This window comes from Pistacia vera, unplaced genomic scaffold (assembly GCF_008641045.1).
Source record: "Pistacia vera cultivar Batoury unplaced genomic scaffold, PisVer_v2 Contig69, whole genome shotgun sequence".
Classification (NCBI taxonomy): domain Eukaryota; kingdom Viridiplantae; phylum Streptophyta; class Magnoliopsida; order Sapindales; family Anacardiaceae; genus Pistacia; species Pistacia vera.
The window spans coordinates 356,122-371,555 of NW_022196545.1; the positions used below are offsets into that span (position 1 = coordinate 356,122).

At 34.0% G+C, this 15,434-nt stretch overlaps 2 protein-coding genes across 2 annotated transcripts; one reads left to right on the forward strand and one right to left on the reverse strand.

Moving 5' to 3' along the window:
* Nucleotides 1-1,583: 1,583 nt before the first annotated feature.
* LOC116113736 (clavaminate synthase-like protein At3g21360) lies at nucleotides 1,584-4,020 on the reverse strand. The gene is made up of 3 exons (XM_031399897.1): nucleotides 3,475-4,020; nucleotides 2,654-2,907; nucleotides 1,584-2,208 (listed from the first exon to the last, which is right to left on the reverse strand). The coding sequence occupies exons 1-3, from the start codon at nucleotides 3,847-3,849 to the stop codon at nucleotides 1,845-1,847; spliced, it is 993 nt and encodes a 330-aa protein (XP_031255757.1). The 5' UTR covers nucleotides 3,850-4,020; the 3' UTR covers nucleotides 1,584-1,844.
* Nucleotides 4,021-6,941: 2,921 nt separating this feature from the next.
* On the forward strand, nucleotides 6,942-9,584 carry LOC116113718. Its single transcript, XM_031399879.1, has 4 exons — nucleotides 6,942-7,187; nucleotides 7,934-8,044; nucleotides 8,158-9,106; nucleotides 9,226-9,584. The coding sequence occupies exons 1-4, from the start codon at nucleotides 6,972-6,974 to the stop codon at nucleotides 9,480-9,482; spliced, it is 1,533 nt and encodes a 510-aa protein (XP_031255739.1). The 5' UTR covers nucleotides 6,942-6,971; the 3' UTR covers nucleotides 9,483-9,584.
* The last annotated feature ends 5,850 nt before the right edge of the window (nucleotides 9,585-15,434 follow it).

Here is a 15,434-nt window from a genome sequence, read left to right on the forward strand (position 1 = left end):
CTTCCAATATTCTTTCCTTCTGCAAAGGGTGTTTGTTTCATAAAAAATCGAATGAAGAAAACCCATTGAAAGTAATGTAAAGATCCAATTCCAGCCTATAAAGTAAAGTATTTTTGGTTGGATTTATACACAATCCATTACTCAAAACAAAAACTCGATCAAAGATAAAAAAGAAATTGGTTTATATAATCTAATTAGTTTACTTGATTTGATCTTTATGATCATAAAGAAATGGTTTCAATGACATGAGATTTAAATTTCACCGTTTTATAAATGACAGTTTTTTGATTCCCTCAATTTAGCAGATGTATATGGGTTATACTCAAAACGATATGGGTTAGGCCCAAAATGAATGCGGGCTGTTACAAGCTAAGACATGTGAGGCATACTACTGAATATAATAATTAATATTCTAATATTAATGTTAAAATGAACTAAAATCATTTCACATTAAATGTATAGTTCATAAGATAAGAGGTTTGTAATATTTTAACCAATCTAAATAATATTAATATAAAGTTGAATATAATATTATATTTAAAATGATACTTAACATAAAATTTGTAAAAATTTTATAACAATCATAATATATCGCAGCAAACTATTTAACATTTTCTAACATTGATATGATATGATTATATTACAAATTCATCATATCATAATCACATTTCTAATGTTAGTCTATAATTCAGTATTTTCTCTAATTCACATTGAAGGGTATCCATCAATAACAATTCAGCATTCTTTCCTAATGCGGCCAATTTATCAACTTATTTTTCTTATTTTCTCTCATAATCTGTGTATGTTAATAAACATATGTGGTCGATATTTACTTCCTATTCTTATTTTATTACTAATTATTAGTCACAATTTTGTATTTTATTGAAATAAAACTTTAATTAAGAGAGAATCAATGTCAAAACCTAAACCCTTTTCACCCATAAGAAGGAATTTATTTAATTAGCATCTAATTAAAAAGAAATAGATCGATCCATCATCTAATTAGTTAATTCATTATCTTACTTCACATTACCCTTAAATTTAACTTGTAGTGCTTTCAAGTTAAACACTACAAGTTAAAGGCTTATTATCTGTGATCACGCAACCATCCAATCTGACCCTATTCAGATCTATCTCTTTTTCGTTTTCGTTTTCATTTATTTCTTGGTATGAATTTTTATTGTTTTGACTTTCATTAATTTATGGCTGATTGTTACTAAATCGCACGCACATCTTACTCAATTCCACCAGGGTCAATTGAGTATTGTTTTTGCAGATTTTCGTAACAGCATATATGAGAAGTGTCCAGGTTAACTAAATTCGAAGTGTTGCTGCATCTATAAAACATGAAATGAAATGAATTTGAAATGGAAGTGCATTATTAAAATTTGTTAAAGAGATTCGAAGTCCTTGTTTAATTGTTTTCTGTAGCATTAAAAAGCAGGTGGTGAGAAACAAAACCTGGGAATTATATTTTATAACACTCAACATTTCAGTCTAATGAATAATTATTGATTTAATAACATTATTAGTCTCATAATCTAACCATTAATCATCTTAAAACCAACAATGGTAAGTAGAACTTGAGTACTAAACATCAATGCACTTAGATAAGGCATGCAGCTTCTCAGAGAAGATAGTGTGAAGAATAACACTTTGATTCATGTCCACATTTACACGCTCTATCTTTTTCAGTGTCAGCTGTACCAAAAATGGCTATACAAGGACACAATAGCAGGCATAGTATACAAGCAGAAAACTCGGCTTTCCTTTATTCTAGAGCATCTAATATCTATTTCAGGCATACAGAAAATCATACACAAGCCATTATTAATTAACCTTTGCTACTTGCAAAGTGAAGCTAATATGCGGCGTGGAGGGTTGAATGATCGTCTAGCATGCAGCACAGCCCAGTTATCTATCAGCAAAACATCACCTTTCTGCCAAGGAACGGCAACTGATTCCTCTTCCAGGATTTTCAGACAATCATAGAGTGTATCAGCTGGCAATGGCTTGCCATCCCCGAAAGTCACTGCCTTCACTGGATCGTTTCGCTTGTCTTTCCACCCCGTGTAAGCAGCTACCATGCTGTTGAACCAGATTTTTCGTTGCCTTGATTCGTCATACTTGATAGCTGGAATCGGGCCCATGACTGTTTTCACTCCGCCATCCTCCATCCATTCCAATTTCATTCCCAGCTTAGCAGCCCTGCGGAAAGATAATTGAGAGCCATTTTAGCACAATATCCATAGTAAGATGCACTTTTATTTGCATATTTATGAAGTGATTCTCTTATATATGAGAGAAATGAAGCTAAGCTAAACAAAATATTGACAAGAATATCATGACAATGTAATCTTGAGCACTAGCAGAAGAAGGTTAAAAACTACATAACACAGTTTCGGCAAACAAAATTTTCATAATGCTGCCTTAACACGTGACATACACACAACCATGATTGACTGGATGCATGTGCATCTATTACACCAAAAATTTTCTCCAAATCCTCTGGGAGTGAACAATAGGCCTATCACCAAACTAAGGCACCCTCACAATCAATTAATTAAAGTAAATTAATCCTAGTTTGTTCATGTTTGTATGAGTCTAGATAAATCAGCACCTCAATAGTTTATTAGATGATCAAAGCTCAAACCTTTCTTCAGCTAGGCTTTTGTCTTCAGTCAAGAATGTGGATTTCCAACCGCAGCCGATTGGTGACGAGGGATCATCCTCCTCTCCTAGTACTCTTGTATAAAGTAATCCATGCTGCTCTAATTGTTCAACAAATTCAGGGTACCTCTGTTTCATCCTTTCATAGACAACATGGCTCAGGACTATAGGAGTTTCTCCACCACTTTCAGGCTCTACTTCACAGAAGAAGAACAACTTGGATGGAAACTCAGGAACCTGTTGAATAAATCCAGTGAGTCCAAAACAAAATTGGAACAATTTGTACTGAGCTACAAAACTATGAATTTATTATTTATATAAAGCAGTTTAAAGGATCAAAGTATTAACCCACAAGTAAAGCTAAAGAAAAATGGTACCAAATCAACCTTGAAATGTTTTTAACCAACTTAGCTAGAGTGAATTTAAAAGTGATTTGGCAAAAAGCATATATGAATAAAAATGGCTCTCCAAATGCACTTTACAACTTTATTTGGAAAAAAAAAAAATTATGGGGCCATGGTATAAGATCCTATTATAGCTACATTAAGATATAATTGAGCATTTAGCTTCTCTGAAAGTGTTTTTTTAAGAGAAAATCTAAAAGCTGCTTTTATCTATTTTATGCCAAACATTAAACATTAAATACAAAAGCAAATTTTTTACTATATAATCACTTCTAAGAACATCAAAATCCTCAAACTGCAAACACAACTCTAAACTCTTCCATGTTAAGAACTTTATCAAGTTCAATTCAACCTTATGAAAAGCCAGTAAATTTTTAAATAACAAAAACAACCAACCAACCTGAGCCATTTCATGGTGAAAAGGAATCTTCTGATCAGGCGGAGACTCATTGGCTGTAAAAACCCGACCAACAACGTTGGTCCGAGGAGCTGCACCACCCAGGTACGGCAACTCATCGTACCCAAAAGCCTCAACGACGTCGTTGAAGTCCTTGGCCGTCTTCACATCAAAACCTCTAAAAAGCACAGCTCCTGCTTCATGCAGTACAGAATCAAGAAACTGCTTCTGGGTCGTGATTGCTTCAGTGAAAAGAGACAAAGAAAACGGAACCGTTGTGGGGTTTGGAGACAGAACTGAAGGAAAAGAAATGGAATTGTAGCTTCTTTGCTGAGGGATTTGGATTTCTGTGAAATGGTGGGTATGATGAGCTTTCATTTTGTTTTCTGTTTTGGTGTTTCTGTGTTCACTGTTTTGAAACTCACAAAGTTAGAAGTTCTATGTGATCTTGTGGTGTTGTTTGTCTTGGTGTTTGCAGCGTTGTGTTGTGGAGGTGGAGGTGGAAGGTGATGTGGATAATGGTGGGGAGTATCACCTCGATGGCAAAGGCGTCCAGGTTCAGCTGATGGTAACGTTTCTAGATGGGAGTGAAATGGGCTGGACTCATTTAGGCCCAACAATATTGGACAGCATATCCAAATTGGGTTGGGCCTATATTGACCCGAAACATGTGTATATTTAGGGGATGTTTAATTCAGGGAATGTTTAATTATTGGAAAGTTAGATTATCTTGAGGGGGTATTTGGTTTAGGGAATGTTGGATTACTGAAAAGTTAGATTACCTTGAAGATTACTTATAATCTTTAGGAAAATATGTTTGGTTAATTCATAGGTATGTTATATTAATATGTTTGGTTGAGAGGAATAAATTGGTGGGTATGTTATTTAAATTACTAAATTGTCCTCTAATAAAAAATTATTATTATATTATTTTTTAATATTAATTATTATTTTTTAACAACAATCTAGCAGTCAACGGCCAGATCTGGCACTATCTAGCCATTTTCGGCCATATATATGGTCAGAAATGGCCAAATCTGGCACAATCTTGCCATTTTCAATCAGAAATCTGGTCAGAAATAGTCATATCGACAAACACTGACCATTTTCTGCCTTTCGTGTGCTATTCCGATGATGACGGAGGCTGGCTATGGTGGTGGTTACCGGCGGCAAGCAGCGACAGGTGGGTGGGGGTGGCGGCTTGGGTGGGCTGCAATTTGTTTTGAATTCAAGGGTAATTTTGTCTAAAAAGTTAATTAATTGTGGTGAAATAGTAAAAGCCATATTTATGTAAATAAATTAAAAAATAAGGGCATTATTGTCTTAAAATTTTATTAATAAGGGATATAATTGTAACAAAAAAAGATAATCCTGGTAATCTTAGAATACCTAAGAAAATGGAGATAATTAGATTACTTCTAATATTACCAATAGTAACCACTATTGGTATTTGAAGATTACCGGTATCTTATATTACTTGACAACCAAACATGATAATCAAATAATATAAGATGACTTAACCCTAATAATCCTGCATAACCCCCAACCAAACGCCCCCTGAAGATTACTGGGAATCTTTAAGAAAATGTGTTTGGTTAATTAGTGAGTATCCTATATTAATATGTTTTGTGTAGAGGAATAAATTTGTGGGTATATTATTTAAATTATTGAATTGTCATCTAATTAAATATTATTATTATATTATTTTTTAATATTTATTATTATTTGGATTATTATAACCCTCTATATTTAAAAACTTAGCAAAAACAACCCCATCATAAAAGTTTGGAAAATCAACAAACCACCCCCACCAACCCAGTCACTCTCGGCCGCCGGCAACCACCGTAGGTCGCTGGCAGCCGACAACCTAACGACGCATGGAAGGCAAAAAATGGCCTCCATACGTCGTATAGCCATTTCCGATTAGAGATCTGGCCAGAAATGGCCAAATGTGACAAATCTGGCCGTCGACAGCCAGATCGATGAGAAATCTAGCAGTCAACGGCTAGATCAATGGCAATTGATGGCCAGATCGTCGGATCTAGCCATTTTTGGCCATATATCTGGCCGAAAATGACCATATCGGCGCACAACAGCCATTTCTGACCTTTCGTGTGCCGTTCTGGCTGTGGCTGGCCGCGGTAGGTGGGTGGGGGTGGTGGCTTGGGTTGGCTGCAATGTGTTTTAAATTCAAGGGTAATTTTGTCCAAAAAATTAATTAATTGGGGTGAAACAGTAAAAGCAATATTCATGTAAATAAATTTAAAAATAAGGACATTATTGTCCTAAAATTTTATTAATAATAGATAAAATTATAAAAAAAAAAAATATTACCTTAGTAATAATAATTATCTTCAATATTACCAATAGTAACTACTATTGATATTTAAAGATTACTGAAATCTTATATTACTTGACAACCAAATATGGTAATCAAGTAACATAAGATAACATAACCCTAGTAATCCTACGTTACGCCCAACCAAACGCCCCCTTAAGAGTAAACAACTTTTTTCCACCCAAATAATAACTTAATGACACTTTCTCAGTCATAAATTTTTAAAATATTACTTTGCTGTCCAAATTTATATTCCGTTTCTAATTCTAGCATTGCTACGAGCCTACACTATCATCATTCTCTTCTTCATTCATCACTCACCAAAACCCCTCAAACCCTACTCTTATTGACCCCGTCAATCGTCAACAATCGAGCGACTAAGATTTGCACAATCACCCCTCCCAAGTCAAAATTCGATCAATTCCATGTACCAAAATCCAACCTTCCACCACCAACAGACTCAACAACCTCTCCTCTTCAAAAGTCAAATAGCTTTGACCGAGTTTGCTATTTGTTCGCAACCAAAACATAAATTTGAGTAGTAAAATACTATTTTAAAAGTCCATGGATGGAAAAATGTTAGTAAGCCAATATTTGGGTGGGAAAAAGTCATTGACTCTATATTATGATTTTGTAGTTACGACATTTTGCTATTAATTTTGTTATAATAATATTTAAAACATCGTTTGACTCATTTTTAATAAATTGGGCAATAGTACACTAACAAATGAATCTCATAAATTTTCTCTCACAAATCTAACATGATATTTGATAATTAATTTCAAATGAATTTTCTCATATAATAAATTGATCAAAAACCAATTATCAGCTATCATATTGGGTTTGCAAGAGAAAGTTTGTGAGCTTCTTTTATTAGACTATCTTTATTGTAATAAATTTTCTTTAAAATTTGCATATTGTGAAGAAATTTGAATTTCAACTTTTTTTTTTTCTCACTATTTGTCTAGTTGGATGTGGGCCGGGTCACCATTTAAAACTCCAACCCAATCTACATATCCTTCTAGAGAATTGAATTGAAAAAAATAAAAATAAAAAAAATCCCGCCTCAGGAGCTCAGTGGAAAAAAATTTAAAATCGAAACACGAACACAAATAAGGAGACAGATTCCGATTCCGATACACAGAGAGACAGAGTCACAGAGATGCCGAGAAACGATACGAAACCGAAATCAACCCGAAAACCGCTTCGAGATTTATCAACCAACAACAACTACAACAATGGAGGCGGAAGGTTCTCGAAATCCGTGAAGACGAAGAAGAAATCGGACGACAATAAGCAAATGGACGAAGCATCAGACGACAATGCACTCGATCGCCTCTTACTTGTGCAGTCCGACCTTTCGAATCTTCTTCAACAGGTTTAACTACCAGAGCCTCATAATTATTTCTTATAACTTCCTTTTTAAAATTTTTTTTTAATATAATTTGAGTGGTACGGTTGATATGAGTAACGTAGTGTTTAGTTGTAGGACATTCATTTGGAATTTTTCGGGATTTTTTTAATTTTATTATTATTATTTTGTATTGGAAGTTTTTGAAACTCTTATTGGGCGCGTTTGGTAATATGGAAATGAAATTGAGTGGAGATCGAAATATTAATATTTGATGATCTTAGTAAGAAGGTCTCTGATTTTGTTTATTTCTAGTTATTTGGCTAAATTCTGTGTCGCCAAACGCAATCCAAGTGGTGAGCTTAAATTTGGATCTTGTACTACTGTGTACATTCTGTTGTTTTGATGTAGATAAGCATATTGTAAATCTACATGTTTTTCTGCTGCTTTTTCACGTGTGAGGAATTTTAGCCGTATTGAATTTGAAAAACAGTTCATTGTTGAGAATGAATTCCGATGAAGGAAGGAAAGTGTAAGCTTTTTTCTGTTGCATTCGCACACAAGTTTTTTCAGTAATCTGTGAACAAATTGTGCCAATTTTACATGGTTTGAAGTTCCTTTTGTTACAACGCTTAAGCTTAGGCTTTAAGTTTTAATAATATCCAATGTACATATATTTTCCTTTTCTTTTCTTCTAAAATAGACATGGTTTATTGTTAATAAATTCCTTGAGCTGTTACTAATCGTGCAATAATTTATGCGATGAATAGCAGATTGATGAACTGGTTGTGCAAGCATTTAAAGTTAAGACAATGAGCAAAGAGGGGAAAAAAGAAATTGAATCTTTCACTCATGTCTTGTCTGATATGAGTTCTACTTTGAAGGTTACTTCCTATATTTCTCTGTGTCTTGTGGGTGGGTGGGTGGATCAATATGTTTTTGGTTCCATATGTTCTGTTTCTAAACTGCTTTGAAATATCATGTTGTATCATCGCAGCCATGGGTTCCCAGATTCCAGAAGGCTCTCTCCAGTCCTGCTGAGTCTGAGAATCAATTGGCGCAGACTTTAGCAAGTAAAACTGCTTCTGCTGCAGATGAAGATGAAAAAACTTGTGAATTTGGGAGTCCAGAAGAAGACAAGGAAGACACTTTAATCTCTCCTTCTCCCCTTGTATCCTGGCGAGTCAATTGCACTATTGAAAGAAATAGACAACTGTTTTTGCTCACACCTCTCCCTATTTCGAAATCTCTGTCGTCCAAACATCAGGACACTTCCAAATCACAATTTGAAAGGATTGCCTCCAATCATACAATAGAGCTACCACGATTTTCAACTATTTTGGGAGATGCAAACGATGATTTGCTGGAAGGAGTGCCAATAAAACCAACTCCAAGGAAGCCTTCGGAATCTCTAGTGCCTGGAAACGGAAACACTCTAGAGTCTGCATTTTTTGCTTCACCAATGGTTTCAAAAGGAGAACACTCCATGTTTATGATAACTCCATGTTTAAAAATGTCCCCTCCTAAATCTTGTGTGTTGCTTGAGCCTATTTCTGAGTCCACTCATCGACCCTTTGACAAAGTTCGTAAGTCCACTCCATTTCCAGTTGGAATTCATAATTGCCAAGGCTCAGAATCTTCTGAGTCCTCCGGTAGTGAAGCTTCTGAGGACCTGGCATTTAAGTACCCAGAACTGCTAGGAATACAGCAGGCTTGTAAATCAGTAATTCAGAAGAAAGAGTTGGAAACATCACCAGACTGGTCATTCTCCCCTCCTAAAAGTTGTGTTTTGTTGGAGCCACCTGATGAAAAATCATTGGAAAATGTTGCTGACGTTCACACCATGCCAATCACTTCTTGTGATTTAAATCAGCAAAATCTCTCTGTATTAAAAGGAAATGATATTCAAAAACCCTCTCAGCAAACCAAGAAATCGTTCCACCCAGGTATTACTTTTGTTATATGGTTTTACTTTTCTTTATGATATACATGCATTGGTTTGTAATGCCACGAGCGTTTATACTAAACATAATTTTATTCAAATGCTTATCCTTTTTTTTTTAAGAAATGATTCGAGGCAATGCAGCAATAGTAGAAAGCACTCCCCTGTGGAAGGAACCAGAGAGCACAATGAGAACCGGCAAGCGTCCTGGTGAGAGTACTCTAAAGAAAGAGTTGTGGACGAGGTTTGAGGCAGCATCGAGTATTGAGATTAGTTACAATGCCTCTGCATTGCAAAGGACTGCTAGGAAAGGATTTCTTGACATGCTGGAAGAGGCTTCCTGTGATGAAGAAAGTTCAGTGATCAATGGTCTCAGATAACAGTTGTTTTTATGTTCTGTAAACGGTGGCATTCTGTTGTATGTTTTAAAAGTGTCCAGTGGCTTAGCGGAAAATTGTCTCTTGAAGTGTTACAACGATAGTGCCACCTTAAATACATGTATTTTTTGGATTTCAAAAATTAATTTTCCTATAAGCCTTAGAGGCTGTTGCTTCTGCTTCTTTGAAATTCATTTTATAACCTTGCAGTAGGATTTTTATTGAGTGCATTAGACCAACGTTTTAAAACCTAACCCATGGTGAAACCTAACAAAGTGGTTGGATCTTGGGTTGACCGGTTTGACTAGTGGGTTAAACCGGTATCTAAAGGTTTGAAATCTAATAAAAATGATTGTGAAAATTTATGTAAGTCTTTATAGGTTTGAAATCTTGCAAAAATACCCCAAACATTATCGTCGACGTCGACAAATAAGGCATGTTTTTGGTGGTGACAACACTCCCCATCATCACGAAAACACTTCTCTCAGTCTCTTGACCAAAACCCATCTTATCCCTCCCTCGTTCGCCTCCCCAACCATCGGTGATAACATGATTTTTTTGGTGACATGGGTTTGTGATTTGATGTCGATTCACTCAACGGAAATCAACGTAGTTGCCACCATTGCACTCATTGGCAGTTTCTTTGTAAAAAACCTTAATATTCCAACCTTTAATTGTTTAAGGATTGATGTTCTAATTTATAGGGTTTTGAATAAATAAGAAAATTTGTAATTTGACCCGGTGAAGGCTTTGGGTCCTGACTCAACCGGTCGGGTTTTAAAACAATGCACTAGACAATATGCCCAAACCCCAAATGGAGTCTTTTATACCACAAATTTGTATAAAATCAATTGATCATGAGATGAATCTAGCATATGTTAATAAAAGTTAGGGTGTAGGTTCTAGTTCCTTATCCGGGCATCTTGTAAAAAAAATTACACCCTAGTAGTTTAAAAAATAACAAAAATACCTTAACAGTTTACAAATACACCCCTAAGAAATTAAAACCTGCATTTAGTAGTTTTTAACTTTTGATTACTCATTCATTTGTATCCAATATGACTCATAAATATTATACTAAATTTCTAATAATTTAATAAGTACTGTACTGATGTTTATAACATAACATTATAATTAATTAAGTAATCATACTATAAATCTATAATATAATATTATAATTAATTAAATTTTCTAATTATTTAATTAAGTAATGTACTAATGTAGTAAATTATTAATGTTTATAATGTAATGTTATAAATTTATAATTAATTAAGTAACTATTTAACTATGTAATGTTATAATTAATTAAATTTCTAATCATTTTATTAAGTAATGTATTAATGTAATAAATTACTAATATTTATAATGTAATGTTATGAATTTATAATTAATTAAGTAATCATTTATGATTTAACTATGTAATGTTATAATTAATTAAGTGATCATACTATTATTTAATATTATAATTAATTAAGTAGTCATTGAACTGTAATGTAATGTTATAATTAATTAAGCAATCATACTATAAATCTATAATATAATGTTATAATTAATTAAATTTCTAATCATTTAATTAAGTATTGTACTAATGTAGTAAATTACTAATGTTTATAATATAATGTTATAATTAATCATTTAATTATGTAATATTATAGGTAATTAAGTGATCATATTATAATGTAATGTTATAATTAATTAAGTAATTATACTATAAATCTATAATGTAATATTATAATAAATTAAATTTATAATAATTTAATTAAGTAATTATTTTTTATAATATAATGTTATAATTAATTAAGTAATCATTTAACTAGTAATATACTAATGTTTATCAATTTATCATATATAATTAATTAATTTCTAATTTACTATAAATATACTTAGAACTTGATAATTGAAGTAAATAACTAGATATTATATTATTATTCAATCAAATATACTATTTTATTAAAAAAATAACTCTTTTAATAACATTAAAACACTTTTAATTAGATCATAATTCCAATTATACACTTAATTAATCAAAACTTTAACTTTAATATTATAATATGTCAAAGTTTTTTATATGTAAAACTTTATATATATATATATATATATATTTGATTAGATTATTATAATATATCAAAGTTTTTATATAGTGTAGTTTATATGTATAGTTGTGTATATATATTTAATTAAGTTATTGTAAAAATTTAATTTTTTTAATTTTAAATTTTTTATATGTAAAATTACATTCACCCCCCATTCGTCACAAATATTTCGTTTCGACCCAGGTCCAAAACAGGTTCCAATTTGAGCACCTGCCCTCTGTTCCAAGCAGGTTCCAAACCGGGTACCTGCCCTCGGTTTCAAGCAAGTTCCAAACTGGGTAACCGCTTCAGGTTCTTTTCCCAAGTTCTGATTCCTCCATATATAGGAGTCGGAACAGCATAATATCGGTTAAAAAAAATGGAATCGGAACCTATCCACACAGTGTTGGTTTTGGGTAGGTTCCGATTCTACTCGCAGGTTCCGGTTCTATCTGCTACCTGTGCTCACCCCTAAAAGTTAAACACATGTCAATTATATATATATATATATATATAGAGAGAGAGAGAGAGAGAGAGAGAGAGAGAGAGAGAGAGAGAGAGAGAGAGAGAGAGAGAGTAAAACCTCTCTATAGCCATAATTGTGGGATTAATTTTATTACTATAAGGAGGTTATAACTTAATAGAGGTGTGGTAACAAAAATTTATTTATAATTCATGTTTTAGTAGTATAGTATTAGGATTTCAATTGATGTTTTAATAATATTAAAATTTCAATTCAGCGCTTCAATTGCCTGCTTTTGAAACGGATAGAAAATCGTGTCTTGAAACCAACAAAGATAAGCGTCTTTGATGGAATTGTAAATACAGTTGCTACATGGTCAAATTAATGTGAAGCCACAAACTATTGTCAATTTTTTTAATCATTACAAAATTATGCAGCAAATTGATGTGAAACCACGTATTATTGCCAATTGTTTTAATCATTACAAAATTATGCGGCAAATTAATGTGAAGCCACATACTACTGTCAATTGTTTTAATTATTACCAAATTAGGATCCCCGATGTTGATGAATTGTAAGTTACAGATGAAGTGGATGAAGAGAATCAAAGAGTCATTGTAGAATATAATGATTAGCTTCGACAACTTCATTACACTAATTGAATGGATATTAATGTCTTTTTCAATCATCCAAATGAGCAATAAGTTATGTTTTAACTAAATAAGAAATCATTATTATAATTAGACAAGAAGATAAAGAAAATAATCATGAGGATAATAGTACGGAAATACAAAAAATTTTGTGCCAAGAAGCTCTAAACATACTTGAGAAACTAGAAATATTTGGTTTCAACAAAAAGATATTCATGCTAGCGAGTAATCTATCCGCAAGTTAAAAGATGTAATAACATATTGTCAGAAGGAGGTAGATCAACATTGCATTACAATGATGGAAAATATTAATCTGTTTTGTTAATTGAAGTTGTAATGTTATAGTCAAATTAGTTTTCATAATCTGTGTAGAACTGCATCTGTATGCTTAGTGAACATTTAGTTTTATTTTATGTAAATTATAGAAATTCCTAGAGTTGGATGTTTTGGTTTTTAACTAGAATTAAATTACACAAGCTAAATCCAGTCAGGCATGTGTGATCCCTTCGCGTTTCTCACATGCAGGTTTATTGCATTTCTCACTTTTGTTGTATGTGTTTTTGATCACTTTACCTTTCCTATTTCTGCACGACTTGTACTTCAAATTCTTTCTCTCACCCTCTCTCTCACCCGTATACACACACACACACACACACACAAAGTGATTTGTTGATGTGTGATTTTGACACCAACCAAACGCACGTATGAAATGCTGAGCTGACCCAGAAGGCACACGTGGATGAAAAAATGAGATGAAAGAAATGACTAGACAGTGTTTAAAGTGGTTCGGATGCTTAAGGAAGCAAGTCCTACGTCCACTGATGTTATATTAATGATAGCGGCCAGGTCGAGTCAGCGAGCTGACCTTACAAATGATTACACGAGAGTGAGAGAGAGAGAGAGAGTATATGCCGTTTCTTAGTGAGATTAGCTAATCCCCTAAATTGAGAGAAGAACTCTCAATTTATAATGGGATAGATTAAGGTTATGATTATTGAATCTGTGAGTTGGTGGGATTATCCGTACAAATCTTCCTTGATGTCTCATTGCCCACCTTCCAGAGCGATTTACGCGATTTGGTGCAGGAATTGGACACATGGAAGCTCTCCAGCTCTGAGTTGGCCTGGCGCGCACCCACTGCACTAACAGAAGCATGCTGCTCCTTTCATCACGTGACTCGGCTACGGGTGTACCCAAGTTCTGACTTTTTCATGTTGACCTGACCTTTACGTCAGCCCTGCTTTCTTCAGGCATAACATGATTCGTGCACATGCATATGTGTGCTTGCGTACCTGACTCAAGACATGCACTTTCAGCCAGAAACATATTCAATAGATATCATTCAATAAATTTCTGCTCTTCTCATTTTTTAATTGATTTTCTTGGCATATTTCCTTGTATTCCTTTTAAGTAACAATTAAATGGTTTATTGTGGTCAAGGGTGAAGACTTTCTCTACGGAATCTGTGAAGCTATTGATGGGGAGAAGGATCCACAGTGCTTAATGCTAACTTTTTGCATTGTTGAGGTTGTGGTTGGAAGGTTACTTCCTACATTTCTCTCTGTCTGTGGGTGGGTGGGTGGTCAATATGTTTTTGGTTCCATATGTTCTGTTCTAAACTGCTTTGAAAATCATGTTGATATCGCAGCCAGGGTTCCCAGATTCCAGAAGGCTCTCTCCAGTCCTGGTGATTCTGAGAATCAATTGGTACAGACTTTAGCAAGTAAAACTGCTTCTGCTGCAGATGAAGATGAAAAAACTTGTGAATTTGGGAGTCCAGAAGAAGACAAGGAAGACACTTTAATCTCTCCTTCTCCCCTAGATCTTGGCGAGTCAATTGCACTATTGAAAGAAATAGACAACTGTTTTGCTCACACCTCTCCCTATTTCGAAATCTCTGTCGTCCAAACATCAGGACACTTCCAAATCACAATTTGAAAGGATTGCCTCCACTCATACAATAGATACCACCATTTTCAACTATTTCGGGAGATGCAAACGATGATTTGCTGGAAGGAGTGCCAATAAAACCAACCAAGGAAGCCTTCAGAATCTCTAGTGCTGGAAAGGAAAACACTCTAGAGTCTGCATTTTTTGCTTCACCAATGGTTTCAAAAGGAGAACACTCATGTTTATGAAACTCCATGTTTAAAAGTCCCCTCTAAATCTTGTGTGTGCTTGAGCCTATTTCTGAGTCCACTCATCGACCCTTTGACAATGTCGTAAGTCCACTCCATTTCCAGTTGGAATTCATAATTGCCAAGGCTCAGAATCTCTGAGTCCTCCGGTAGTGAAGCTTGAGGACCTGGCCTTTAAGTATCCAGAATGCTAGGAATACAGCAGGCTCGTAAATCAGTATTCAGAAGAAAGAGTTGGAAACATCACCAGAGGTCATTCCCCCTCTAAAAGTTGTGTTTTGTTGGAGCCACTGATGAAAAATCATTGGAAAATGTTGCTGACGTTCACACCATGCCAATCACTTGTGATTTAAATCAGCAAAATCTCTCTGTATTAAAAGAAATGATATTCAAAAACCCTCTCAGCAAACCAAGAAATCGTTCCACCCAGGTATTACTTTGTTATATGATTTTTATTTCTTTATGATACATGCATGGTTTGTAATGCCGCGAGCGTTTATACTAAACATAATTTATTCAAATGCTTATCCTTTTTTTTTGCAGAAATGATTCGAGGCAATGCAGCAATAGTAGAAAGCACTCCCCTGTGGAAGGAACCAGAGAGACAAGGAGAATCGGCAAGGTCCGGTGAG

Coding starts and splice junctions, on each gene's coding strand:
- LOC116113736 (XM_031399897.1), bottom strand. CDS start 3,849: ATGAAAGCTCATCATACCCACCATTTCACAGAAATCCAAATCCCTCAG. Junction 2,908..3,474: donor TTCACCATGAAATGGCTCAG/GTTGGTTGGTTG, acceptor TTTATTCAACAG/GTTCCTGAGTTTCCATCCAA. Junction 2,209..2,653: donor AAAAGCCTAGCTGAAGAAAG/GTTTGAGCTTTG, acceptor ATCTTTCCGCAG/GGCTGCTAAGCTGGGAATGA.
- LOC116113718 (XM_031399879.1), top strand. CDS start 6,972: ATGCCGAGAAACGATACGAAACCGAAATCAACCCGAAAACCGCTTCGA. Junction 8,045..8,157: donor ATATGAGTTCTACTTTGAAG/GTTACTTCCTAT, acceptor GTATCATCGCAG/CCATGGGTTCCCAGATTCCA. Junction 9,107..9,225: donor CAAGAAATCGTTCCACCCAG/GTATTACTTTTG, acceptor TTTTTTTTTAAG/AAATGATTCGAGGCAATGCA.